The 27,541-nt window shown below is 43.2% G+C and overlaps 1 protein-coding gene across 1 annotated transcript in view; it reads right to left on the reverse strand.

Annotated features, from left to right (window-relative positions):
- Positions 1–27,541, reverse strand: part of LOC132817603 (sideroflexin-5-like) — a 329,512-nt gene that overhangs the window by 287,336 nt on the left and 14,635 nt on the right. Inside the window, exon 2 of the mRNA XM_060828111.1 lies at positions 19,096–19,164. Within this exon, the coding sequence (XP_060684094.1) occupies positions 19,096–19,164 (69 nt within the window). The remainder of the gene's footprint in view (positions 1–19,095; positions 19,165–27,541) is intronic.

Raw genomic sequence — 27,541 nt, forward strand, 5'->3', positions numbered from 1 at the left:
GCCAGATAATCGAGGTTCCTCTGTATAGGGTGTTCTGGTAAAATGTGAGTGGTGGTGGTGGAGGGTTGCTTTTCAGACTTGAGGCCTGTGACCAGTAGTATGTCACAAGGATCGGTGCTGGGTCCATCGCTTTTTGTCATTTATATAAATGAGGTATTGTTAGTAAGTTTTCAGATGATACCAAAATTGGAGGTGTAGTGGACAGCGAAGAAGGTTACCTCAGAGTACGACGTGGACCTTGATCAGATGGGTCCATGGGCTGAGAAGTAGCAGATGGAGTTTATTTTAGATAAATGTGAGGTGCTGCATTTTGGAAAGGCAAATCAGGAAGTGAGTCAGACACTTAATAGGAAGGTCCTGGGAAGTGTTGCTGGACAAAGAGACCTCATTGTCGAAAAGGGTGGCGCTGCAAAAAGCACAGGTCAGGAGCACAGCATCTGAAGGGCAGGAGAGTTGACATTTCAGGCATGAGCCATTCATCAGGAAGGTAGAGGGGCAAGAAGGGTATGAGATAAATAGGGGGTGGGGGTGGGGCTGGGGGGAAGGTAGGTGGATGCATTTGGGTAGGGTGATGGTTGGTGAAGAGGGTGGAGTGGATAGGTGGGAAGGAAGGTGGAAGCATCCAGCTCCCCAAACTCCTCCTGCTCTCTCCAGGCAGGACCCACTTGCACACCAAGACACCACCGCAGGTGCCTCGTCAGGTCCCACTCGGGCAAGGAACAAACAACAGAGAGGAAGAAAAAAAAAGAAACATAGAACAGACAAGCTCCAGCTGAAGCATCCTACTCTACCGTCATCTTGAGTTTATCAATTCACATTTAACCCTGAATCTAACTTTCACTCTAAATTTGGCTTGAAACAAATACTACCCTGACTCAAGTGAAGTAGCCAACTTTGTTCTCGGTACGGATCTTCCCTCAGGGTATTTGTCTTCTCTAAGATGACTTTAGGGCATGTGCTTCTTAAATGTGGTCTCAAAGGCTCCTCCTGCAAAATCCTTTGTTCTGCTAACTTTTATCACAAAATGTGCTTATTTCCAGAAAGTTCTCTGGCACTCAGTCAATGAATTGACCAAATCCTGATCACACCTTTTGATCCGGCCAATGGAGTTTACTGGTAAACAACTCCCAAATGTTTATACCAAGTCGTAAACAGCCACATGCCACGTAAGAAAATATGGTACCAGCATGTCCAGCAAACCACATGACACCTGCCTTATTTTGTCAATACAGGAAACTGCAGCTTACAGGACACGTCACAAAAGGTCTGGCTGCAGCTTTAACCGAGGTCAGCATTTTAACTAGCCTGACCCTAAAATTCCCAGCATGCTTGATTGTAGCTCTTAACCAATCTTGTAGCCATTTCTGTTGCTAGCTAGCTGACCGCAGCAGGGCGTTGGGGCACAGGGTAAACATAAAGTCCGGAGCAAGATTCTAATCAGGTATGGGATGAATACTAGAGTAGTCCAGCATGCAGAGAAGACATGGCCATGAAAAGGCCCATGAAGAACTGGAAAAATAAAATCAATTTTAATGCAAGGAGCTTGTCAGGTAAAGCGGATGAGCTTAGTATAATGATCAGCATGTGCGAATATGATTACGATACAATCACTGAGACGTGGTTGAGGAGGTGCAGGACTGGCAGTTCAACATTTTAGGGATTAGAAGTTTCAGCCATGACGGTGCGTATGTTTGAGAGGTGGGGGCTTTGCATTATTGATAAAGGAAACCATCACGGCAGTAATGAGGAACGATGTCCAAGGAGAGTCTTGCATTAAGGCTCTACTAGTAGAGCTTAGAAATAAAGAAGAATGATAATTTTCCTCAGATTATACTATATGCCTCTCAGAAGGAGATAGAGGAGCAGATAAATCATAGAATGAAAGGCGATAAGAGAAATAGGGTTATGATAATAGGAGATTTCAAATTTGCTAACACTAACTGGGATCACATTGGTGTGAAAGGAATAGACAGGGATGGAATTTTTAAAGTCCACCCAGGAAAGCTTTTTGTGCCAGTATGTAGAGAGTCTCATTAAGGATGGGGCAGTGCTCGATCTAATCCTAGGGAATTAAGCCAATCAAGCAGCTGAAGGGTGAAAGTTTTGAGTGATCATAACACTGTAAGTTGCAAAGTCATGATAGAAAGGGATAAGGATAGTGCAGAAGTTAAATGTCTAAACTAGGGAAAGGGCAATTTCAATATCATTAGGATCAAACAAATATAAACTAGGAACAACGACTTCCAGATAGAGTCATAGAGATGTACAGCACAGAAACAGACCCTTCGGTTCAACCCATCCATACCGACCAGATATCCCAACCCAATCTAGTCCCACCTGCCAGCACCCAGCCCATATCCCTCCAAACCCTTCCTATTCATATACCCATCCAAATGCCTCTTGAATGTTGTATTTGTACCAGCCTCCACCACATCCTCTGGCAGCTCTTTCCATACACGTACCATGCGCTACGTGAAAATGTTGCCCCTCAGGTCTCTTTTATACCTTTCCCCTCTCATCCTAAACCTATGCCCTCTAGTTCTGGACTCCCCGACCCCAGGGAAAAGACTTTGTCTATTTATCCTATCCCTGCCCCTCATAATTTTGTAAACCTCTATAAGGTCACTCCTCAGTCTCCAACGTTCTAGGGAAAACATCCCAGACCGTTCAGCCTCTCCCTGTAGCTCAGATCCTCCAACTCTGGCAACATCCTTGTAAATCTTTTCTGAACTCTTTCAAGTTTCACAATATCTTTCCAATAGGAAGGAGACCAGAATTGCACGCAATATTCCAACAGTGGCCTAACCAATGTCCTGTACAGCCACAACATGATCTCCCAACTCCTGGACAATACTCTGACCAATAAAGGAAAGCATACCAAACGCCTTCTTCACTATCCTATCTACCTGCGACTCCACTTTCAAGGAGCTGTGAACCTGCACTCCAAGGTTTCTTTGTTCAGCAACACTCCCTAGGACCTTACCATTAAGTGTAAAAGTCTGCTAAGATTTGCTTTCCCAAAATGCAGCACCTCGCATTTATCTGAATTAAACTTCATCTGCCACTTCTCAGTCCATCGGCACATCTGGTCCAGATCCTGTTGTAATCTGAGGTAACCCTCTTCGCTGTCAACTACACCTCCAATTTGGTGTCATCTGCAAACTTACTAACTGTACCTCTTATGCTCGCATCCAAATCATTTATGTAAATGACAAAAAGTAGACGGCCCCGCACCGATCCTTGTGGCACTCCACTGGTCACAGGCCTCCAGTCTGAAAAACAACCCTCCACCACCACCCTCTGTCTTCTACCTTTGAGTCAGTTCTGTATCCAAATGGCTAGTTGTCCTTGTATTCCATGAGATCTAACCTTGCTAATCAGTCTCCCATGGGGAACCTTGTCAAACGCCTTACTGAAGTCCATATAGATCACAGCTACCGCTCTGCCCTCATCAATCTTCTTTGTTACTTCATCAAAAAACTCAATATTTGGAAGTAGTATCGTGAGAAGTCAGCATGTTCCACCAACAGTTGAAAGTGAGAACGGCAGATGCTAGAGAATAGAGTCGAGAGTGTGGTCTTGGAAAAGCACAGCAGGTCAGGCAGCATCTGAGGAGCAGTAGAATTGGCGTTTTGGGCAAAAGCACTTCATCACGAAGGGTTTCTCATGTTCCGATAACAGTGAAGGACAGCGAGTCCAGGGAACCCTGGATGTACTCAGCTATTGAGAGTTTAATAAAGAGAAGGAAGCATATGTTAAGTACAGCACATTAAAAACAAGGAAGGATTTTCAGAAGTATAGGAAATGTCACAATTGCTTAAAAGAATTAGGAGGGCAAAGAAGGGCCACCAAAATATCTGTGGCAGATAGGACTAAGGAAAACCACAGGCATTTTATCAATATATTAAGAGAACGAGGATTACTGTACCATGGAAACACTGGAGCCTATTAGAGATCAAAGGGGCAATCTGTGCATGGACCCACAGGACATGGGTATGATCTTATATGAATATTTTTCATTTGTTTTAACAAAGGTGAAAGATATTGTAGTTGGAGATTTTGGTTGGGATAGAGAGGTTGTAGAGCATGTTAAGTTTAATAAGGAAGAGTTTTAAGATCTCTTAGCGACCATGAAGGTACAAGGAAGTCTTGTTACAATTTTATGAAACATTGTTTAAGTCATAGATGGAATACTGTGTGCAGTTCTGTTTGCTGCACTATCAAAAGAACATGATTACACTGGAGACAGTGCAGATTCACCAGGATGTGGCCTGGGATGAAACTTCCCAGTTATGAAGAGAGACTGGATGGGGTGAGTTGGTTTTCCCTGGAGCACAGATGACTGAGGGGGTTCTGATTGAGATATACAAAATTATGAGAGGTATAGATAGGACAGATAGAGTCATAGAGAGGTACAGCACGGAAACAGACCCTTCGGTCCAACCCGTCCATGCCGACCAGATATCCCAACCCAATCTAGTCCCACCTGCCAGCACTTGGCCCATATCCCTCCAAACTCTTCCTATTCATATACCCATCCAGATGCCTTTTAAACGTTGCAATTGTACCAGCCTCCACCACTTCCTCTGGCAGCTCATTCCATACACATACCATCCTCTGCATGAAAAAGTTACTCCTTAGGTCTCTTTTATATCTTTTCCCCCTCACCCTAAATCTATGCCCTCTAGTTCTGGATTCCCCCACCCCAGGAAAAAGACTTTGTGTATTTATCCTATCCATGCCCCTCATGATTTTATAAACCTCTAAAAGTCACCCCTCTGCCTCCAACGCTCCTGGGAAAACAGCCCCAGCTGGTTCAACCACTCCCTCTAGTTCAAATCCTCCAACCCTGGCAACATCCTTGTAAACCTTTTCTGAATTCTTTCAAGTTTCACAACATCCTTACAATAGGAAGGAGACCAGAACTGCATGCAATATTCCAAAAGTGGCCGAACCAATGCCCTGTATAGCCGCAACATGACCTCCCAACTCCTGTACTCAATACTCTGAACAATAAAGGAAAGCACATCATGAGATGTTAATAGTGTGTGTCTAAGACCAGCAGGCATATGTTTAAAGGTGAGGAGGTAGCGGTTTAGAGCCAATTTTAGGAAAATGTTTTCACCCAGAGAGTGGTGGAAATGGAAAATGTGCTGCCTGAGAGGATGGTGGAAGCAGGTACTCCCGCAGCATTTAAGAAGTATTTGGATGAGCACATAAAATTCCAGGGCATAGTCGGATATGGAAAAAGTGCAGGTTAAGTGGGATTAGTAGAGTTTGGTGTTTGTTTATTAACATTGACACGGTGGGCTAATGGGCCTGTCTTTATGTGGTATGACTCCACTATTGCCATTGTCAAAATTCACAGTGTTTTCCATACTCAGTGCCTTCAGCCATTTCTTGATATCTCATGGAGTGAATTGAATTGACTGAAGATTGGCACCTATGATGCTGATGCTTAAGAGAAGGCCGAGATGAAGATTATTAATGATTCAGCCCTATCTTTCGCAGATATGCTGGGCTCCCCTATCAGTCAGGATGGAGATGTTCGTGAAGACACCTTTTCCAATGAGTTTTCCAGCCATCGCCTTCATCCCCTGTTTTGCTTTGTGCTTGTGCACTTGGCCCTCTAATTCCTGCCATCCCTGTGTATTGTGTATTGCCCGTGTGGCATGGAATTCGACAGATTATATCGCAGATCTCCTACCTCCAACTGCCCTCAATCAATTTTCCTCTAACATCCCCAATATTTCCAAAATATGTACAGCTAAACTGGAAAATCAAGGAAACAGAATTTACAAGGCCACAGATTTCTGGTTTAAGAGAGCAGCTTATGTTTTTCACAAGCAAGAAAAATCATGAAAGTAAGTTAAAATTCCAACATGTGGTTTAGAATATTGGAGTTTTGCAGCAAAAGAGGAAGTTATTCACACTATCGTCTCTTCCTAAAAGAGCCAGTTATTTGGCTTCGCAAGGAGTTAAGGGCTATGGGGAGAGTGTGGCTAAGTGGAGTTGAAATGCCCATCAGCCATGATTAAATGGCGGAGTGGATTCGATGGGCCATTCCTATGTATTATGGTCTTATGGCTTCATTCCCCTCCACTTTTCCCATTCCTTTTCAAAATTTTTATCCTTTAAAAATACAATCTTGATTTTGTTTCCCTCAATGTTCCTGCGCATTCCACATCACAACAACACTGTGTACCACCTTTTAAGCATCAACAGCATTGTGCATTTTTCCAAGAACTTTGTTAAACATGACTTACCCAGTAAAGTAGGCAAATGGTACGTTGGGCTTCATCGCAAGAGGTTTCAAGTACAGGAGCAAGGATGTGTTGTTGCAGTTATACAGTGCCTTGGTGAGGCCACACCTAGAAAATTGTGTGCAGTTTTGCTCTCCTCTTCTGAAGAACAATGATCTTGCTCTCGAGGGAGTGCAGTGAAGGTTCACCAGACTGATTCCAGGGATGATGGGACTGACATATGAGGAGAGATTGACTAGGTTGGGATTGGTTTCACTGGACTTCAGGCAAAAGTGAGGACTGCAGATGCAGGAAACCAGAGTTTAGATCAGAGTGGTGCTGGAAAAGCTCAGCAAGTTAGGCAGCATTCAAGGAGCAGGAAAATCGACGTTTCATGTTCCTGATGAAGGGCTTTTGCCCGAAACGCCGATTTTTCTGCTCCTCGGATGTTGCCTGACCTGCTGTGCTTTTCCAGCACCACTCTGATCTACACCCTTCACTGGACTTCAGACAAATGAGGGGTGGATCTTATAGAGACTTAGAAAATTTCAGCAGGATGTTCTCAATATCTAGAACCAGGGGTCACAGTCTGAGAATTTAGGATAGACCATTTAGGACAGAGATGAGGAGACATTTCTTCATCCAAACAACGGTAAGACTGTGGGATTCATTACTACAGGAAGTAGGTGATACCAAAACATTGAATGTATTCAAGAGACAGCTAGACATAGAACTTGGGGCGAATGGGATCAAAGGGTATGGGAGAAAGCAAGATTTGGCTGTTGAGTTGAACGATCAGCCATGATCATGATGAATGGTGGAGCAGGCTCGAAGGGACAAATGGCCTCCTCTTGTGGCTCAGTGGTTAGCAATACTGCCTCACAGCACTAGGGACCTGGGTTCAATTCCAGTCTCGGGCGACTGTCTGTGTGGAGTTTGCACATTCTCCCCGAGTCTGCGTGGGTTTCCTCCAGGTGCTCTAGTTTCCTCTCACAGTCCAAAGATGAGCAGGTGAGGTGAACTGGCCATGCTAAATTGCCTATAGTGTTCAGGGATGTGTCGGCTAGGTGCATTAGTCAGGGGAAAAGTAGAATGATAGGGGAATGGGGAATGGGTGGGTTACTCTTTGGAGGATTGATGTGGACTTGTTGGCCCGAATGTCTTGTTTCCACATTGTAGGGATCCTATTCTATTTTATATTTCTAACAGAGTGATCATTTAATTCAGAAGTCAGACAGACTGGTCCCTCATCTTGACAAAAAAAACTCTCTTGGCAATTCTTTGGTCCTGTGACAAAGCTTGCAGGAAAATGTAGGGCAGCAATTCTTTTGCTGGAAATGGACAGTCAGCTCTAGCAGCACAAAGATCAGCCTCCATGCACAGTGCCAATATAAAAATGCTGCTGATTGTTTCCTTCCAAGCAGGTTCGATGGAGGACAGTATGCCTGTCTAATGTAAAGATAATCTGTGGATGGGTGGCCATGCTGAAAGTTAGATTTATATTTAGATTTAGACTTTAGTGTGATGTATACTCAAGTTTGGGGTATGAGAGTACAGTAAAAAGTGTACAATGTCGCCAGATTCAGTGCCATCATATGCATAAAATCTTAGTTACAGAAATAGGGAAATAAAAGAAATAAGTTAAAAACTTCAGCACCACAGTCTCCTTAGCATTAAAGCAGAAAAATACAGAAATAAAGGTAAAATGTCAAACATTACAGTCCTTTCTTGAGCCACTAGCCTGCAGATGCTCCAAGCTGGGCTTCCCCAAGAGGGCTCGCTCTCCCCCAGCGCTGGGTATGCTTTCAATCATGCTGGGCTAAGACTGGTCCAGGCATGCTAGGCTTAGCCGCCGCTCGCAATGCTTCGGCCCTGATTGGCGCTGCCACCAGCGTTTGCTGCCATCCAGGCTTGCGCTAGGCCCCATCCACTGCCACACTCCGTCACTGCCACAGCCGCCATTCCTCAAGTTTTACAAATGCCTGAGGTCTGTGCTGGGCCTACACTCCTCTACTCTGGCCTCATAGAGTCATAGAGATGTACAGCATGGAAACAGACCCTTCGGTCCAACCCGTCCATGCTGACCAGATATCCCAACCCAATCTAGTCCCACCTGCCAGCACCCAGCCCATATCACTCCAAACCCTTCCTATTCATGTACCCATCCAAATGCCTCTTAAATGTTGTCATTGTACCAGCCTCTACCACTTCCTCTGGCAGCTCATTCCATACCTGTACCACCCTCTGTGTGAAAATGTTGCCCCTTAGGTCTCTTTTATATCTTTCCCCTCTCACTCTAAACATATGCCCTCCAGTTCTGGACTTCCGACCTCAGGGAAAAGGCTTTGCCTATTTACCCTATCCATGCCCCTCATAATTTTGTAAACCTCTATAAGGTCACCCCTCAGCCTCCAATGCTCCAGGGAAACAGCCCCAGCCAGTGGAGCCTCTCCCTACAGCTCAAATTCTCCAATCACGGCAACATTCTTGTAAATATTTTCTGAACTCTTTCAAGTTTCACAATATCTTTCCAACAGGAAGGAGACCAAAACTGCATGCAATATTCCAACAATGGCCTAACCAATGTCCTGTACAGCCACAACATGACCTCCCAACTCCTGGACTCAATACTCTGACCAATAAAAGAAAGCATACCAAACGCCTTCTTCCCTATCCTATCTACCTGAGACTCCACTTTCAAGGAGCTATGAACCTGCACGCCAAGGTCTCTTTGTTCAGCAACACTCCCTAGGACCTTACCATTAAGTGTATAAGTCCTGCTAAGATTTGCTTTCCTAAAATGCAGCACCTCGCATTTATCTGAATTAAACTCCATCTGCCACTTCTCAGCCCATTGGCCCATCTGATCAAGATCCTGTTGTAGTTTGAGGTAACCCTCTTTGCTGTCCACTACACCTCCAATTTTGGTGTCATCTGCAACTAACTGTATCTCTTATGCTCGCATCCAAATCATTTATGTAAATGACAAAAAGTAAAGGACCCAGCACCGATCCTTGTGGCACTCCACTGATCACAGGCCTCCATCTGAAAAACAACCTCCACCACCAACCTCTGTCTTCTACCTTTGAACCTGTTCTGTATCCAAATGGCTAGTTCTCCCTGTATTCCATGAGATCTAACCTTGCTAATCAGTCTCCCATGGGGAACCTTGTCGAACACCTTACTGAAGTCCATATAGATCACATCTACCGCTCTGCCCTCATCAATCCTCTTTGTTACTTCTTCAAAAAGCTGAATCGAGTTTGTGAGACATGATTTCCCACGCACAAAGCCATGTTGACTATCTTGAATCAGTCCTTGCCTTTCCAAATACATGTACATCCTGTCCCTCAGAATTCCCTCCAACAACTTGCCCACCACCGACGTCAGGCTCACTGGTCTATAGTTCCCTGGCTTGTCCTTACTACCCTACTTAAACAATGGCACCACGTTTGCCAACCTCCAGTCTTTTGGCATCTCACCTGTGACTATCGATGATACAAATACCTCAGCAAGAGGCCCAGCAATTACTTCTCTAGCTTCCCACAGAGTTCTAGGGTACACCTGATCAGGTCCTGGGGATTTATCCACCTTTACCATTTTAAGATACCCAGCATTTCCTCCTTTGTAATCTGGACATTTTGCAAGATGTCACCATCTATTTCCCTATAGTCTATATCTTCCATATCTTTTTCCACAGTAAATACTGATGCAAAATACTCATTTAGTATCTCACCCATTTTCTGTGGCTCCACACAAAGGCTGCCTTGCTGATCTTTGAGGGACCCTACTCTCTCCCTAGTTATCCTTTTGTCCTTAATGTATTTATAAATCCTTTTGGGTTCTCCTTTATTCTATTTGCCAAAGTTATCTCATGTCCCCTTTATGTCTTCCGGATTTCCCTCTTAAGTATACTCCTACTTCCTTTATACTATTCTAAGGATTCACTCGATCTATCCTGTCTATACCTGACGTATGCGTCCTTCTTTTTCTTAACCAAACCCTCAATTTCTTTAGTCATCCAGCATTCCCTGTACCTACCAGCCTTTCCTTTCACCCTGACAGGAATATACTTTCTCTGGACTCTCGTTATCTCATTTCTGAAGGCTTCCCATTTTCTAGCCATCCCTTTACCTGCAAACATCTGCCCCCAATCAGCTTTCGAAAGTTCTTGCCTAATACCGTCAAAATTGGTCTTTCTCCAATTTATAACTTCAACTTTTAGATCTGGTCTATCCTTTTCCATCACTATTTTAAATCTAATGGAATTATGGTCGCTGGTCCCAAAGTGTTCCTCCACTGACACCTCAGTCACCTGCTGTGCCTTATTTCCCAAGAGTAGGTCAAGTTTTGCACCTTCTCTGGTAGGTACATCCACATACTGAATCAGAAAATTGTCTTGTATGCACTTAACAAATTCCTCTCCATCTTTAACACATTGGCAGTCCCAGTCTATGTTTGGAAAGTTAAAATTCCCTACCATACTATCTTCAATCCTTCCAAGCAGCTCTAGCAAATTTCCCTGCCAGTATATTAGCCCCTTTTAAATATGGAACGCTTCACGAATTTGCATGTCAAGCTCATTCGAGATCTATGCTGGGGCTTGCTTGAGGTCCACTGCTGATGCCATCGGAGCTCGAGATAAGTAAGGAAAATTGAAGATCGAAAATCAAATAAGAAAAGAGATAAAAAAGGAAAAGCTTTTGAAAAGAAAAAGAAATAGAAGCAAAGCTCAGGAGCCCTACTCCACTGCCATCTTGCATTTAGAAGAATTAGTACAATTGTCAAATTCAGGATATATTTCCTTTAAATAGTCTTTGTTCAATCCAGGAACATGGGTATTACTGGCCGGTCCTGGATGCCCTTGAAAAGATGGTGGTGAGCTGCCTTCTTCACTGTTGCAGTTCATTTGCTATAGGGGACCACAGAATATATAACATTACAGCGCACTACAGGCCCTTTAGCCCTCAAAGTTGCGCTGATGTGTGGACCCAATCTGAAGCCCATCTAACCTACATTATTCCATTCTCGTCCATATACCTATCCAATAACCATTTAAATGCCTGTAAAACTGGTGAGTCAACAACTGGTACAGGCAATGCGTTCCACGTCCCTCCTACTCTCTGAGTAAAGAACCTACCTCTGACATCTGTCCTATATCTATCACCCCTCAATTTAAAGCTATGCCCCTCATGCTATCCATCACCATCCTCGGAAAAAGGTTCTCACTGTTCACCCTATCTAACACTCTGATTATCTCATATGTCTCAATTAAGTTACCTCGCAACCTTCTTCCCTCTAACGAAAACAGCCTTAAGTCCCTCAACCTTTCCTCATAAGAGCTTCCCTCCACATCAGGCAACATCCTAGTAAATCTCCTTTGAATCCTTTCTAAAACTTCCAGATCCTTCTGAAAATGCATTGACTAGAACTATAAGCAATACTCCAAGTATGGCCGCACCAAGAGTTTTGTACAGCTGTAGCATGACCTCAATGTTCCGAAACTCGATCCCTCTACTAATAGAAGCTAACACAATGTATGCCTTCCTAACAGCCCTATCAGCTTGATGGCAACTTTGAGGGATCGAGGTACACGGACACCGAGATCTCTCTGCTCATCTACACTACCAAGAACTTTACCATTAGCCCAGTACTCTGCATTCCTGTTACTTCTTCCAAGTGAATCACCTCACAGTTTTCCACATTAAACACCATTTGTCACCTCTCAGCCCAGCTCTGCAGCTTAGTTATGTCCCTCTATAACCTACAACATCGTTCGGCACTACCCACAACTGTACTGACCTTAGTGTCATTCGCAAATTTACTAACCCATCCTTCTACACCCTCATCCAGGTTTATAAAAATGACAAACAACAGTGGACACAAAACAGATCCTTGCAGTACACCACTAGGAACTGAACACCAGGATGAACATTTCCTATCAACCACCACCCGCAGTCTTCTTTCAGCTAGCCAATTTCTGATCCAAACCGCGAAATCACCCTCAATCCCATGCCTCCGTATTTTGTGCAGTAGCCTACCATGGAAACCTATTCAAATGTCTTACTGAAATCCATATGCACCACATCAACCACTTTACCCTCATCCACCTGTATGGTAACCTTTTCAAAGAACTCAATAAGGTTTGTGAGGCACGACCTACCCTTCATGAAACCATGTTTACTATCCCTAATCGACTTATTCCTTTCTAAATGATTATAACTCCTATCTCTTATAACCTTTCCAACACTTGACCCACAACTGAAGTCAGGCTCACTGGTCTACCAGGGTTGTCTCTACTCCCTTCTTGAATAAGGGAACAACATTTGCTATCCTCCAGTCTTTTGGTACTATTCCTGTAGACAAGGACGACATAAAGATCAAAGCCAAAGGCTTGGCAATCTCCTCCCTGATTTCCCAGAGAATCCAAGGCTAAATCCCATCCAGCCCCAGAGACTTATCTATTTTCACACTTTCCAGAATTTCTAACACCTCCTCCTTGTGAACCTCAATCCCATCTAGTCGAGTAGCCTGTTTCTCAGTATTCTTCTTGACAACACTGTCTTTTTCCAGTGTGAATACTCATGAAAAATATTCATTTAGCGCTTCCCCTATCTCCACTGACACCACTACTGTCCTTGATTGGCCCTAATCTTACTCTTGTCATTCTTTTATCCCTTATATAGCTGTAGAAGGCTTTAGGATTCTCCCCGATCCTATCCGCCAACAACTTCTCATGTCCCCTTCTCGCTCATCTTAGCTCTCTCGAGGTCTTTCCTAGCTGACTTGATTCTCTCAATCACCCTAAATGAGCCTTCACATCTCATCCTAACATAAACCTTCTTCTTCCTCTTGACAAGAGATTAAACTTTTTTCGTAAACTACTGCTCCTACACTCGACAACTTCCTCCCTGTCTGACAGGTACATATTAACAAACGACAAACAGTAGCTGTTCCTTGATTAAACTCCACATTTTTGTTGTGCCCATGCCTGCAGGTTCCTTCCCCATGCAGTGCATCCTAAAAGTTGTCTAATCACATCGTAATTGCCTTTCCCCCAGCTGTATCTCTTGCCCTCCGGTGTATACCTATCCCTTTCCATCACTAAAGTAAACATAACTGAATTGTGGTCACTATCACCAAAGTGCTCACCTACCTCCAAATCTAACACCTGGCTGGGTTCATTACCCAGTACCAAATCTAATGTGGCCTCACCCCTTGTTGACCTGTATACATACTGTGTCAGGGAACCCGCCTGCATACAATAGACAAAAACTGACCCATCTAAAAATGGCTTTGTGCATGGGAAATCATGTCTCACAAACTTGATTGAGTTTTGTCAAGAAGTAAAAAAGAGGATTGATGAGGGCAGAGCAGTAGATGTGATCTATATGGACTTCAGTAAGGTGTTCGACAAGGTTCCCCATGGGAGACTGATTAGCAAGGTTAGATCTCATGGAATACAGGGAGAACTAGCCATTTGGATACAGAACTGGCTCAAAGGTAGAAGATGCAGGGTGGTGGTTGAGGGTTGTTTTTCAGACTGGAGGCCTGTGACCAGTGGAGTGCCACAAGGATCGGTGCTGGGTCCTCTAATTTTTGTCATTTACATAAATGATTTGGATGCGAGCATAAGAGGTATAGTTAGTAAGTTTGCAGATGACACCAAAATTGGAGGTGTAGTGGACAGGAAAGAGGGTCACCTCAGATTACAACAGGATCTGGACCAGATGGGCCAATGGGCTGAGAAGTGGCAGATGGAGTTTAATTCAGATAAATGCGAGGTGCTGCATTTTGGGAAAGCAAATCTTAGCAGGACTTATACACTTAATGGTAAGGTCCTAGGGAGTGTTGCTGAACAAAGAGACCTTGGAATGCAGGTTCATAACTCCTGGAAAGTGGAGTCGCAGGCAGATAGGTAGTGAAGAAGGTGTTAGGTATGCTTTCCTTTATTGGTCAGAGTATTGAGTACAGTAGTTGGGAGGTCATGTTGCGACTGTATAGGACATTGGCTAGGCCACTGTTGGAATATTGCGTGCAATTCTAGTCTCCTTCCTATTGGAAAGATGTTGTGAAACTTGAAAGGGTTCAGAAAATATTTACAAGGATGTTGCCAGGGTTGGAGGATTTGAGCTACAGACAGAGGCTGAACAGGCTGGGACTGTTTACCCTGGAGCATCAGAGGCTGAGGGGTGACCTTAGTGGGCGGCACGGTGGCACAGTGGTTAGCACTGCTGCCTCACAGCACCAGAGACCCAGGTTCAATTCCCACCTCAGGCGACTGACCGTGTGGAGTTTGCACATTCTCCCCGTGTCTGCGTGGGTTTCCTCCGGGTGCTCCGGTTTCCTCCCACAATCCAAAAATGTGCAGGTTAGGTGAAGTAGCCATGCTAAATTGCCCGTAGTGTTAGGTGTAGGGGAGTGGTTCTGGGTGGGTTGCGCTTCGGCGGGTCAGTGTGGACTTGTTGGGCCGAAGGGCCCGTTTCCACACTGTAAGTAATCTAATCTTATAGAGGTTTACAAAATTATGAGGGGCATGGATAGGGTAAATAGGCAAAGTCTTTTCCCTGGGGTCGGAGCCCAGAACTAGAGGGCATAAGTTTAGAGTGAGAGGGGAAAAGGTATAAAAGAGACCCTAAAGGGCAACTTTTTCACACGGGGTGATACGTATGGATTGAGCTGCCAGAGGAAATGGTGGAGGCTGGTACAATTGCAACATTTAAGAGGCATTTGGATAGGTATATGAATAAGAAGGGTTTGGAGGGATATGGGCTGGGTGCTGGCAGATGGGACTAGATTGGGTTGGGATGGACGTGTTGGACCAAAGGGTCTGCTTCCATGCTGTACCATCTCTATGACTCTATAAAAACTTGAATTATAGCATTCCCAGTCAATATTTGGGAAGTCCCCCATAACAACTACCTTGTCACTCTCACTCCTACTGAGAATCATCTTTGCTTTATTTTCTTCTGCATCTCTGGAACTATTCAGAGGTCTATAGAAAACTCCCAACAGGGTGACCTCTCCTTTCCTGTTTCTAATCTCAGCCCATACTACCTCCGTTGACAAATCCTCAAACGTCCTTTCTGCAGCTGTAATACTGTTCTTGACTAACAATGCCACACCTCTACCTCTTTTACCATCTTCTCTGTTCTTATTGAAACATCTAAATCTCAGAATCTGCAAAAACCATTCCTGTCCCTCCTCTACCCATGTCCCTGAAATGGCCACAAAATTGAAATCCCTGGAACTGATCCACACTTCTAACCAACCTTTTCTTTGCCAGTGCCCTCTTGCGTTCCTGAAACTTTATTTCGGACCTCCCTCTCTCAACCTCTTCTGTATTTGAACTACAGTTTGGACTCCCATCCCCCTGAAGAGCAGTTTAAACCCACCAGAAGAGCAGTACCAAATTTCCCCCCCCAGGATATTGGTTCAGGTGAAGACCATCCTGTTTGCAGAGGCCCCACCTACCCCAGAAAAAGCCCCAATTATCCAGGAATCCAAAACCCTCCCTCCTGCACCATCCCTGCAGCCATATGTTCAACTCCTCTCTCCCTATTTCTCGCCTCACTAGCACATGACATGGGCAACAAACCAGAGATAACAACTCAATTTGTTCTAGCACTAAGCTTCCACCCAAGCTCCCTGAATTTCTGCCTTAAATTCACCATCTGTCTTCCTACCTATGTCGCTGGTGCTTATGTGGACCCTCTCCTTCAAAGATCCCAAAAACACAGTCAGAGACATCATGAACCCTGGCGCCTGGGAGGCAACACACCAACCATGTGTCTCTTTTGTTTCCACAAAACCTCCTGCCTGTCTACCTAACTATGGGGACAGACCACAATACTGTTTGGGAGAGAATTCCAGGATTTTGACCCAGTACACTGAAGGAATGACAATACATTTCCAAGTCAGGATGGTGAGGAGCTTAGAAAAGAACTTGTAGGCGGTGATGTTCCAATGTGTCTGCTGCTCTAGTCCATCTAGTTTGTGGCGCTTGTGAGTTTGGACAATGCTGTCAAAGGAGTCTTGGTGAATTTCTGCAGTGCATCTTGTCGATCATACACACTGCTGTTACTGATTGCCAGTGGTGGAGGGAATGTATATTTGTGGATTTGGTGCCAATCAAGCAGGCTGCATTGTCCTGGATGATGTCAAGTTTCCTGAGTGTTTTGGAGCTGCACTCATCCAGGCAAGTGGGAAGTATTGCATCATACTCCTGACATGTGTATTGTAGTTGGTAAACAGGCTGTGGGGAGTCTGGAAATGAATTATCCTGAAAGGATTCGGAGACTCACTTGATCTTGTAGCCACAATAATTACATTGCTAGTCCAGTTCAGCATATGGTCAATAGTTACCTCCCCAGGATGTTGGTACTGGGAGATTCAGTGATGGTAAGGGTTTCAATTTCAATGTTTAGATTATCTCTACTTGGACATAATCATTCTCTTTTATTAAGAGAAGTTGAGGCACTCAGTTCCAAGCCAATAAAGTCAACTGCTTGTGAGGCCTCGGGTTTCTTTTCAAATGTTGGAACAACAGAAGCAGCATGAATGGGTGGAGTCAGGCTCCCACAGAACAAGGGCGTTACTTTTGCTTTCAGTAGGTATTGGGGAATTTGGAAGCTGATTGTGAAACCTGCTACAACTCTCTCTTTTTAACAGCTATAAGGCTGGGTTCTCTCTGCTGCCAGAATTGCACGTGTGACAATCTACTTTACTGCATTTGCCTTTGCCAAAGGTGTGTTTATGGGATTTTACTACAGTGGAACAGTTGCTGTTGTGGTTCTGCTCGCCGAGCTGGAAGTTTTTGGGATTTTACTACAGTGGAACAGTTGCTGTTGTGGTTCTGCTCGCCGAGCTGGAAGTTTTTGGGATTTTACTACAGTGGAACAGTTGCTCTTGTGGTTCTGCTCGCCGAGCTGGGAGTTTATGGGATTTTACTACAGTGGAACAGTTGCTGTTTAGTAGTTAAGTAACATATTATTTTGTTATGTTTTCCAATGGAGTTCAAGTTGGACCAATTCTTTATTCTTTTGTCTGTATTTTAACTGTAGATTAAGAATAAAGTCTGTTTTGTTTAAGGTCGAATAGTATAACAAGTGATGAAAAACATCTGGAACACAGTACCTTACTCTTGTCTTTAAGTAAGGAAAAGTGAGGGTTGAGGCTATCTCCTTGATATATTTGGAGGGGCTTTAGTCTGGTCCATAACAAGGTCTTGTTACATATAAGGGGTCACAAATGGTGCTGAAGATTGTGTAATAATCATGAACATCCCCACATCTGATGTAGGGAACAGTCACTGCTGGAACAGTTGAGGTTGGTTAGGCCTGTAATGTTCCTCAGAGAGCATCTTCAGAGTGAAGACAAGAGTTTGTCTCTCCAAGGACAGTGCAATGGTAATGTTTGCCAATATAGTCATGGACAGATGCATTGCGGCACTCAGATTGGTGAAGACAAGGTCAAGTATGGATGTCCCTCCCATTGCCTCATCACCTGACCCAATCCAGTAGCTATGTCCTTTAGTATAAAACTTACCTGGTTCCCCGTCCAACTCTATTTTGATTTAGTCACTGCCCTCCCCTTCACTGTTTTGATCACATAGCATTGCCCTTTGATGTGAAGGGCACTGCTTGTCACAGGCCACTCAGGTGTTTCCTTTCTTCCTGGTGGTGGAAATTAAATAAAAATTTGCGCACTTTGTGTCTCTCACTGCGTCTCACACCTGCACACACACACCATGGGTGCTGGGGAAAAATAAGCACTACCGCAATTAGGCGGTAGTGCGGGGGTTAATAAAAAAAAAATAAAACTTGCCTGGTCAGAAATGGTGCTAGGAGCCATTCTTGGCGATGAACTTTGAGGTCTCCTCCCAAACTACATTTACAGCCTTCCCACCCTCAGAGCTTCCTCCAAATGGTGTTCAAAATCAACTGTGGGGGTCAGATGGTGCATGGTCCGGTGTAAGGAAGACCTTTCTTTGTCTGCATTTGACCTGGTGTCACGAGGCTTCTTGGAACTGGAGTTAATGTTGACAATTCCTGGAGCAACTGCCTAGGTCTGAATACCACTGTGACACCACCACTTCTGGTTCTGTCCTAGTGAGACAAGTCATATCCAGGAGTGGTGATGGCGGAGTTTAGGACATTATCTGTAAGGTATGGTTCCAAGGGTTTGATTATGTCAAGTTACTACTTAACCAGTCTGAGAGACAGCTCTCCTAACTTTGGTACTAGATCCCAGATGTTAGTGAGGATGGCTTTGCAGTGTCAACAGGACTGTGCTTGCCATTGTTGTTTTTGGTGCCTTACGCTATGCCAGGTGTCCATCTTATTTCATTCCTTTCTTTAGATATTGTACCAGTTGATTCAACTGAGTAGCTTTTGAGAAGTTAGTTAAGAGCCAATCACATTGACAGTCTGAAGTCATATGGTAAGGATGGCAGTTTCCTTCCCAAGATGGGTTTTACAACAATTGACAATGGCTTCATGGTCATCATTTGACTTTAAATTCTAGATTTTTTACTGAATTACATTCCACCATCTGGTGTGGATTTGTACCCAAACTATTACCTACGTATGGACACTAGTCCAGTGGCAATATCACAAGGCCATCACTTCCCCACAGTTTCATAGAATACACAATAATCTACAGTTTACATGCCTGTAGAACATATTTAAAGTGCTGAAAGGAATTTATGATTTGGTAGTTTAAATGTGGAATATGGATTAACAATAGAAAGGTGTCTGTTTGGAAGTGCAAACATGGCCTATAAAAAGAAAAGGTTCGATTGATTGTTTACCCAACTGAAGAAGGTTTATAAAACATATACTTTACAGAGTACCTCAGAGACAAACAGAGTCCGCGGATCAATGATATCCAGGAAATGTCGGAAGCGTCCATAAAAAGTAGACTGAAAGAAAAAGAGAAACATAAATAAATGCAGGAAATGTGCAGTCACCAGAAAACAAGTCTGTCAGCATTTTAAAAAATACCAGCTTCATGTCGTAGCTGAAATCTCATGAAACACTAAAGCTCAATGTAATTCATTTAGTATTTTACAAACATCCAAAATTTAGAAACAAATTTGCATTTAAATAACATAAAAATGTCCTAGGGCATGTTACAGGAAAAGGTGACGTAAAGTAGCAATTTAAGATATGATTGGAAACATGGTGAGAAAGATGGGAATCTTTTGAGGAGACATGCAGCAAAACTCAGGTTTGCAGAGATCCAAAGAGTAGGACTGTGATAGCTGAAGGCAATCAATCATAAAAGCTAGAGGCAGAGGTTAAAGACCCAAGAAGGAGTAGTTTCCAGAGGCAAAGTCAGCAAGACTACCTTGGAATTTCAAAATGAGACTCGCATTGCTGGATAAATAATCAATGGGACTCCATAGATGGAGTAGTGTACAAACAGTGGCTTCTAGTTTCACACAGAACAAAGTTTTGGACATGATGGAGTTCGCATGTGGTGGACCTTAGGCTCCTGACAAGTCTTTGCCTGCCAATAGATGTGAATTAAGGCTCCAGAGGAAACGGGAGGATGGAAGTGGGTGAGACTGAGTGATAGATAGGGTGGAGTGATAGATAAATGATAAAGCATTTGAGACCTAGCACTTATGGACCCTAGGATGTAGGAGCAGAAGGAGGCCATTCAGCCCAGTGAGTCTGCTTCTGTCTTTTCCATAACCCTTGATCTCCTTACTAGTTAAAAAATCTGTCTATTTCAGCCCGGAATATACTTAACAAACCGGCCTCTACAGCCCTCTTCATTAAATAATTCCAGATTCACTACCTTTTGAGAGAAAAAAATTCTCCTCCTCTGTCTTAAATGGACCATATCTTACTCAGATTATGGATTATGTCCACTGGTCTTTGACTCTCCCAGAGGGGAAACCAACCTTTCTATATCTACCTTGTCAAATCCTCCAAGAATCTTGTACGTTTCAAAAAGGTCACCTCTTTTTCTTCTAAATTCTCAAGCTAATTCTTCTGTAATGCAATGGTTGCATTCTTATGCAATCCAGCATTATTGAAAAATCGTGCTTTATAAACAGTGCTTGAAGTGTTGCCGATGTAATTGCCAATACATTTTAAAAGCTCCAACTTTAGAAACAGTGTTCCCTGTAGATCAATCGCATTACAGTGAACTTGCGTTAACGAAATGTGTGTTATAGCAAAACAACCTGCACATTGTTCAGCCTAATTCAACAGAGAGCATAATAAGGAAAGAGAAGAATGAAAATCTGTAGCATTTTTCACTGCATCTTAAAGTAATGTACAGCTACAAAATGTTTTCAAGAGTTTTTTTTTTAGATGACTTACAGTGTGGAAACAGGCCCTTCGGCCCAACAAGTCCATACCGACCCGCCGAAGCGCAACCCACCCATACCCCTACATTTACCCCTTACCTAACACTACGGGCAATTTAGCATGGCCAATTCACCTGACCCGCACATCTTTGGACTGTGGGAGGAAACCGGAGCACCCGGAGGAAACCCACGCAGACACGGGGAGAACGTGCAAACTCCACACAGTCAGTCGCCTGAGGCGGGAATTGAACCCAGGTCTCTGGCGCTGTGAGGCAGCAGTGCTAACCACTGTGCCACCGTGCCACCCCAAAGGTACTATGGTTACTTTTGTCTTTTTTCTTATATAAAGAAAGGTTATGACAGAGGCGCTGAGCACTCTGCTACAAAGCCAATAAAATAAACAGCTTGTGAGGGCTTGGGTTTTTTTTTGCAAAATTAGAACAATTGAAGCAGCTTCAATGGTTGGATTCAAGCTCCCACAGAACCAGTTTTTTGTAAATTTTATCCTTCAGTTGCAGTTGCTGGGGTCTTGAAGCTGGATAAAAACAATGACTGCAGATGCTGGAAACCAGATTCTGGATTAGTGGTGCTGGAAAAGCACAGCAGTTCAGGCAGCATCCGAGCTGCAGTAAAATTGACGTTTCGGACAAAAGCCCTTCATCAGGAATACAGGACTTGAAGCTGGATGTGGAAGCTCTTATACCTCTCTGTGTTACACCTAAAAACTGGGGATCACTTCCTGCTGCTAGAATTGCATGGGAGACGATCTAGTTTACTGAATTTGTCTTTGTCAATGGTGTGTTTATGGGATTTACAATATTTAAACAGTTAATTATTCGGAGTTAATATTTTATTTTGTTAAGCAGCTCGATAGGGTTACAGTTGAGCTAATTAGATATTTTGAAAAGATTTGTAGCTCGAGTTGTGGATGAGGTTGTAGATTCGTTTGCTGAGCTGGTGTGGTTTTCTGCAGACATTTTGTCACCTCGTTAGGTGACATCATCAGTATGTCTTCAATATAGTGTTGATGGTCTGCCCCACCTGGTATTTATGTTTCCTTGTTTTTTTTGGTACTTCCGGTTCTGTATCTAAGTGGTTTGTAAATGGGGTCCAGTTCAATGTGTTTATTGATTGAGTTCCAGTTGAAGTGTCAAGCTTCAAGGAATTCCCTTGTGTATCTCTGTTTAGCCTGCGCTAGGATGGTTATATTGTCCCAGTTGAATTGCTGTCTTTTGGTGTCTGTGTGGTTGGAAATGAGAGAGTACTTGTTATGTCTGGCAATGGCGAGTTGATGTTTGTGTACTCATACGGTTAGTTTTCCTCCTGTTTGTCCTATTTAGTGTTTTTCACAGTCCTTGCAAGGTATCTTGGAAATAACGTTAGTCCTGTTGTATTGTAGATGCTGGGTCTTTAAGGTTTGTGAGGAGCTGGTGAAAGGTATTTGCTGGTTTGTGGGTCACTAAGATTCCTATAGGCCCGAGTAGTTGGGTAGTCATTTCTGATATTTCTTTAATGTATGGTGTGGCCACTATAGTGTCTGGTTGTGTAGTTTTTTCTTCTTTAAGTTTGTTGCATAAGTATTGGAGGATAGTGTTCTAGGAGTACCTGTTCGTTTAAGTCCCTTGAATAGATATTCTTGTTCTGCCCTCTGAAGTTCTGGATTGCTGCAGTGTGTCCTTGCCTATTTAAATAGTGTTGCAATGCAGCTTTATTTGTGGGAGTTGGGATGATTGCTGTTATAGTTCAGTATCTGGTCTGTATGGGTATGCTTGTGGTGAGAGCTAAACAAGGAGGCCTTGGTGTTCGCAAATGCTCAAAATTTTGACCGAGGCATATCTTCAAGTCAGAATAAACAACAGGAGAGATTTCTGGAGGAGTGTGGTGGTGGTGGCGGTGGACAGATAAAATTAAATGCCAACAAGATATGTAAGGAAACAAAATAAATACAGCATTATACTGAAAAGGTTAGATGATGAGGGAAATTGAAGATAATATTAGATATAAGGAAGGGGTATACATATTGGTCACAAAAAGCAGCAGACCTGAGGATTGGGAGCAGTTTAGATTTCAGCAAAGGAAGACAAAGGTATTAAGAGAGGGAATACAGAATACAAAAGTAAGCTTGTGGGGAACATCAGGAACAGTAGAAGCTACTATAGGGAATAAAGAGATACTGTACCAATTCAATGCACTTGTTGTTTCTATCTTCAAAAAGGAGGATACAAATAAAGCCTCAGGAATGTTGAGTAATACAGTGTTTAGTGAGAGGGGAGAAATGAAAGAAACCATTATTAGTAGGTGTTTAGTCAATTGATAGGATTAAAGGCCAATATATCCCCAAGGCCCGATAATCTACATTCCATAGAAATAATGGATGCATTGGTGGTCATCTTCCAAGATTCAATAAACTCTGGACAGTTCCTACTGATTGGAGGGTAACTAATGTAACCTCATTAATTAAAAAAGAGGTACAGAGAAAATAAGAAATTATAGTCCTGACATCAGTAGTACGGAAATGCTACCGTCCATTATAAAAGATTTAATAGCAGACTGGTTGGAAAACAATGACAGGATTGGAAAGGGTCATTAACAAAGGGGAAATCATGCTCAACAAATCTACTGGAAATATTTGAGGCTGTAACTAGTAGAGTTGATAAGGGAGAGCCAATAGACGTGGTTTATTTGAACTTTCAGAAAACTGTCTATAAGGTCCCATATAAGAGATTAGCATGTAAAGTTAAAGCAACAGAATTGAAAATAGTGTGCTGACATGGATAGAGACTCGTTGGCAAACAGTAAATAAAGATTTGGGATAAACGGGTAATTTTCCAAGTGGGAATACACAATACATTTTTTTTATTGAGATGAGGGAATTAAATGTAATATCACCTGTTTTGCAGACGACACAAGCTAAATTGTGACGAGTACGCAGAGATGCTTTGGACAATTTGAGTGGCTGGGCAAATGCATGCCAGATTAAGTATAATGTGTATAAACTTAAGTACATCCACTTTGGGCAACAAAAATAAGAAGGCAGATGATCTGAATGGCTTGTACAACAGTCACTGAAAATAAACATGAAGGTGCAGCAAGCAGTGAAGAAGATAAATTGTAAACTGGCCTGAAAACAACAAATGCTGGTGATCACAGCAGGTCAGACAGCTTCCATGGAGAGAGAGCAAGCTAACGTTTCGAGTCTCGATGACTCTTCATCAGAGATGAAGTGAAGTGTGGAGTGTCAGCATTTGTGCTATAGTTTCAGGGTGTGAGGGTGGGAGTGGTGAGGATAGTGGTCGTAGGATGCTAATGGAGAAAATATGTTGATAGTTCAGGGACACCCTAGTCCATTCCACAACCAACTCCCTGACCACAGCATCTTCCCATGTAACAGCTGAAAGTATAACACCTGCCCCTGCTCACCATCCAAGGGCCTAAGCAGTCTTTCCAGGTGAAGCAGCATTTCACCTGTACACCCCGATGAAGGAGCTTCGCTCCGAAAGCTAGTGTGCTTCCAATTAAACCTGTTGGACTATAACCTGGTGATGTGCGATTTTTAACTTTGTACACCCCAGTCCAACACTGGCATCTCCAAATCATGACTCCAATCTTGTGTATTGTATTCGCTGCACCCAATGTGGCCGGGAGAAAACAAACATAGACTGCATAACCACTTTGCGGAATACCTCTGGTCTGTGTGCAAGCAGGACCCCAACCTTCCCATAGTGGGTCATTTTAACACAGTATCCTGCTGGTATGCCCACATGTCTGTTCTTGGCATGTTGCAGTGCTCCTGTGACTCACAGCACAAATTGGAAGGTCAACATCTATCTTCAGACTAGGCATTTTATAGCTTTCTGGACTTTATATTAAGTTCAACAACTTTATATTAAGTTGAATTGTAAACCAATTCCCATTTATTCCCTTTTTTTAGCTTGTTATCATGTCTTCCCCTCTCCCCATCCCACTTAACTTGTCCTTTCAAGTTAGGCAAGAAACACTCCATTGTTCTGTCATTCTCCCGTTCCAATCATTAAATCTGAACGATCAACACTTTTTCTCAATTAGCACCCTACACCAATGACCTCCGCACACCCTGCCAAACTATGGAATAAACGCTGTCTCCTCCACACTTCACTTCAGCTCTGATGAAGAGTCATCTAGACTCGAAACTTTAACTTGCTGTCTCTCCGCAGATGCTGTCTGACCCACTGTGATCTCCAGCATTTGTTAGTGTCAGTACAGATTCTTGCATCTACTGTAACTTGTTCCTACACTTTGTATATTGCCCTTCAAAGCAAGGATACTTAAGTACAGGAGCAGTGATGTCTTACTGTATTTGTATACATCTTTGCTGAGTTAACACCTGAAGTATTGTATTCAGTTCTGATCTCCTTATCTGAGGAAGGATGTTCTGGCTATAAAGGGAATGCAACACACAATTGATTCCCAGCATGGCAGGTATAGATCACAGAAAATGGAACTTAGAACAGTACAGCACAGTACAGGCCATTTGGCCCTCAATCTTGTGCTGACCTTTTATACTACTCTAAGATTAAACTAACCTGCAAACCCTTCATTTTACTATCATCCATGTGCCTATCCAAGAGTCATTTAAATGTCCCTAATGTCTCTGACTCTACTACCACTGCTGGCAGTGCATTCCACACACCCACGATTCTCTGTGTAAAGAACCTCTGGCATCTCCCCTAAACCTTCTTCCAATCACCTTAAAATTATGCTCCCTCATGATAGCCATTTCCTACGTGGGAAAAAGTCTCTGACTATCCACTCTATCTATGCCTTTCATCATCTTGTCTATCTCTATCAAGTCACCTTTCACCCTTCTTCACTCCAATGAGAAAAGCCCAAGTTCCCTCAACCTTTCTTCGTAAGACATGCCCTCCAGTCCAGGCAGCAACGTGGTAAATCTCCTCTGCACTCTTTCTAAAGCTTCCACATCCTTCCTATAATGAGGCAACCAGAACTGAACACAATATTCCAAATGTGGTCTAACCAGGGCTTTATACAGCTGCAGCATAACTGAGCGGCTTTTAAACTCAATCCCCCTGCTCATGAAAGCCAACACACCATATGCCTTCTTAACAACCCAATCAACTTGGGTGGCAACTTTAAGGGATCTACGGATGTGACCCTGAGATCCCTCTGTACCTCCACATGACCAAGAATCATGCCTTTAATCCTGTAATCTACATTCAAAGTCGACCTACATTTCAACTCCCCCTCCCACTCTGCCGAGGACATGGAGGTCCTGGGCTTCCTTCACCGCCGCTCCCTCACCACCCGACGCCTGGAGGAAGAACGCCTCATCTTCCGTCTCGGAACACTTCAACCTCAGGGCATCAATGTGGACTTCAACAGTTTCCTCATTTCCCCTTCCACCACCTCACCCCAGTTCCAAACTTCCAGCTCAGCATTGTCCCCATGACTTGTGCTACCTGACTATCTTCTTTTCCACCTATCCACTCCACCCTCCTCTCTGACCTATCACCTTCATCCCCTCCCCCACTCACCTATTGTACACTGTGTTGCTTTCTCCCCACCCCCACCCTCCTCTCATTTATCTCTCCACCATTCAGCCTCTCTGCCTCTATTCCTGATGAAGGGCTTTTGCCCGAAGCGTCGATTTTACTGCTCCTCGGATGCTGCCTGAACTGCTGTGCTCTTCCAGATCTTCTGCATCTCTTGTCACCCAAAGTTCTTACATCCCACCATCCCTTCCTTACCTCAGTGAGACAAGCCTATCCAGCACTCACAGCAAGTGCTCCCTCAACAACCTCCATATTTCTGACATGCATTTCTCTGGGAATACCTACTCCAAATTTATGAAGAGAGGTTGGTTGGGACTATATTTGTTGGAGTTTAAAGGTTGCTTTTTTTTAAGTTTGCCAAGGAAAAAAACATTGCCCCTCCGGAAACAGCGTGTCGGAGTTTACTTTCCTGATCATGTTTTCTTTGCGCATCTATTTAATGTGGCTTCTTTCTGATCAGTGATTTAATAAGTTTTCTTAATATGCTGATTAGAATGATTATTTCACATGCAAAGTGCTGTATTGATTAAAACAGGGTGGTATATGTGCGTGTTTTGTAAATAGTGTTGCAAGCATTAATATAATCTATCAAAATCACAAAGAGCAGAGGTCCCAAACCTGATCCCTGTGGAACACCACTGGTCACCCAGCTCCAGGCTGAGTACTTTCCATCTACTACCACCTTCTGACTTCTATAGGCCAGACAATTCTGTATCCAGACAGCCAAATTTCCCTGTGTCCCAGATCTCCTTACTTTCTGAATGAGCCTACCATGGAGAACCTCATCAAACACCAAGGTAAAATCCATATAATCCACATCCACTGCTCTATCTTTATCAATGTGTTTGTCACATCCTCAAAACATTCAATAAGGCTTGTGAGGCATTACCAGCCCCTCACAAAGCCATGTTGACTATCTCTAATCAAACTATGCTTTTCCAAATAATCATAAATCCTGTCTATCAGAATCGTCTCCAATAATGTGCCGACTACTGATGTTTTTCAATATATCCTTTTTCCAGTCTCTCAAATTAAGTCCACAAATGTGAAAAATGATTGGAGGGTGGCAAATGTTAATCCCTTGTTAAGAAAGGGATTAGGGATAACCCCTAATGTTTCTATGTTTTTATGAAGAGGGATGACAAGACATCAGTGTGAAATATAAATACCAGCACTGACAGCTGGGAGAAATCAGCAATTTCCGTGACATAAACTCCACCTAATTCTATTTAAAATATCATTTATTCTTTGGACCATCCATTTTACATCCAGTTTTACATTTTTCACATTTGTGGACTTAATTTGAGAGACTGGAAAAAGGATATATTGAAAACAAGTCAAAGTATGAAATCAACCATATATTCCACAATCATTCATCAGCACATTCTATAAAGTATAAACATGGGAAATGCTTCAAAGTTTTGAAC

The sequence above is a fragment of the Hemiscyllium ocellatum genome, chromosome 1, assembly GCF_020745735.1.
Source record: "Hemiscyllium ocellatum isolate sHemOce1 chromosome 1, sHemOce1.pat.X.cur, whole genome shotgun sequence".
Taxonomy (NCBI): Eukaryota; Metazoa; Chordata; class Chondrichthyes; order Orectolobiformes; family Hemiscylliidae; genus Hemiscyllium; species Hemiscyllium ocellatum.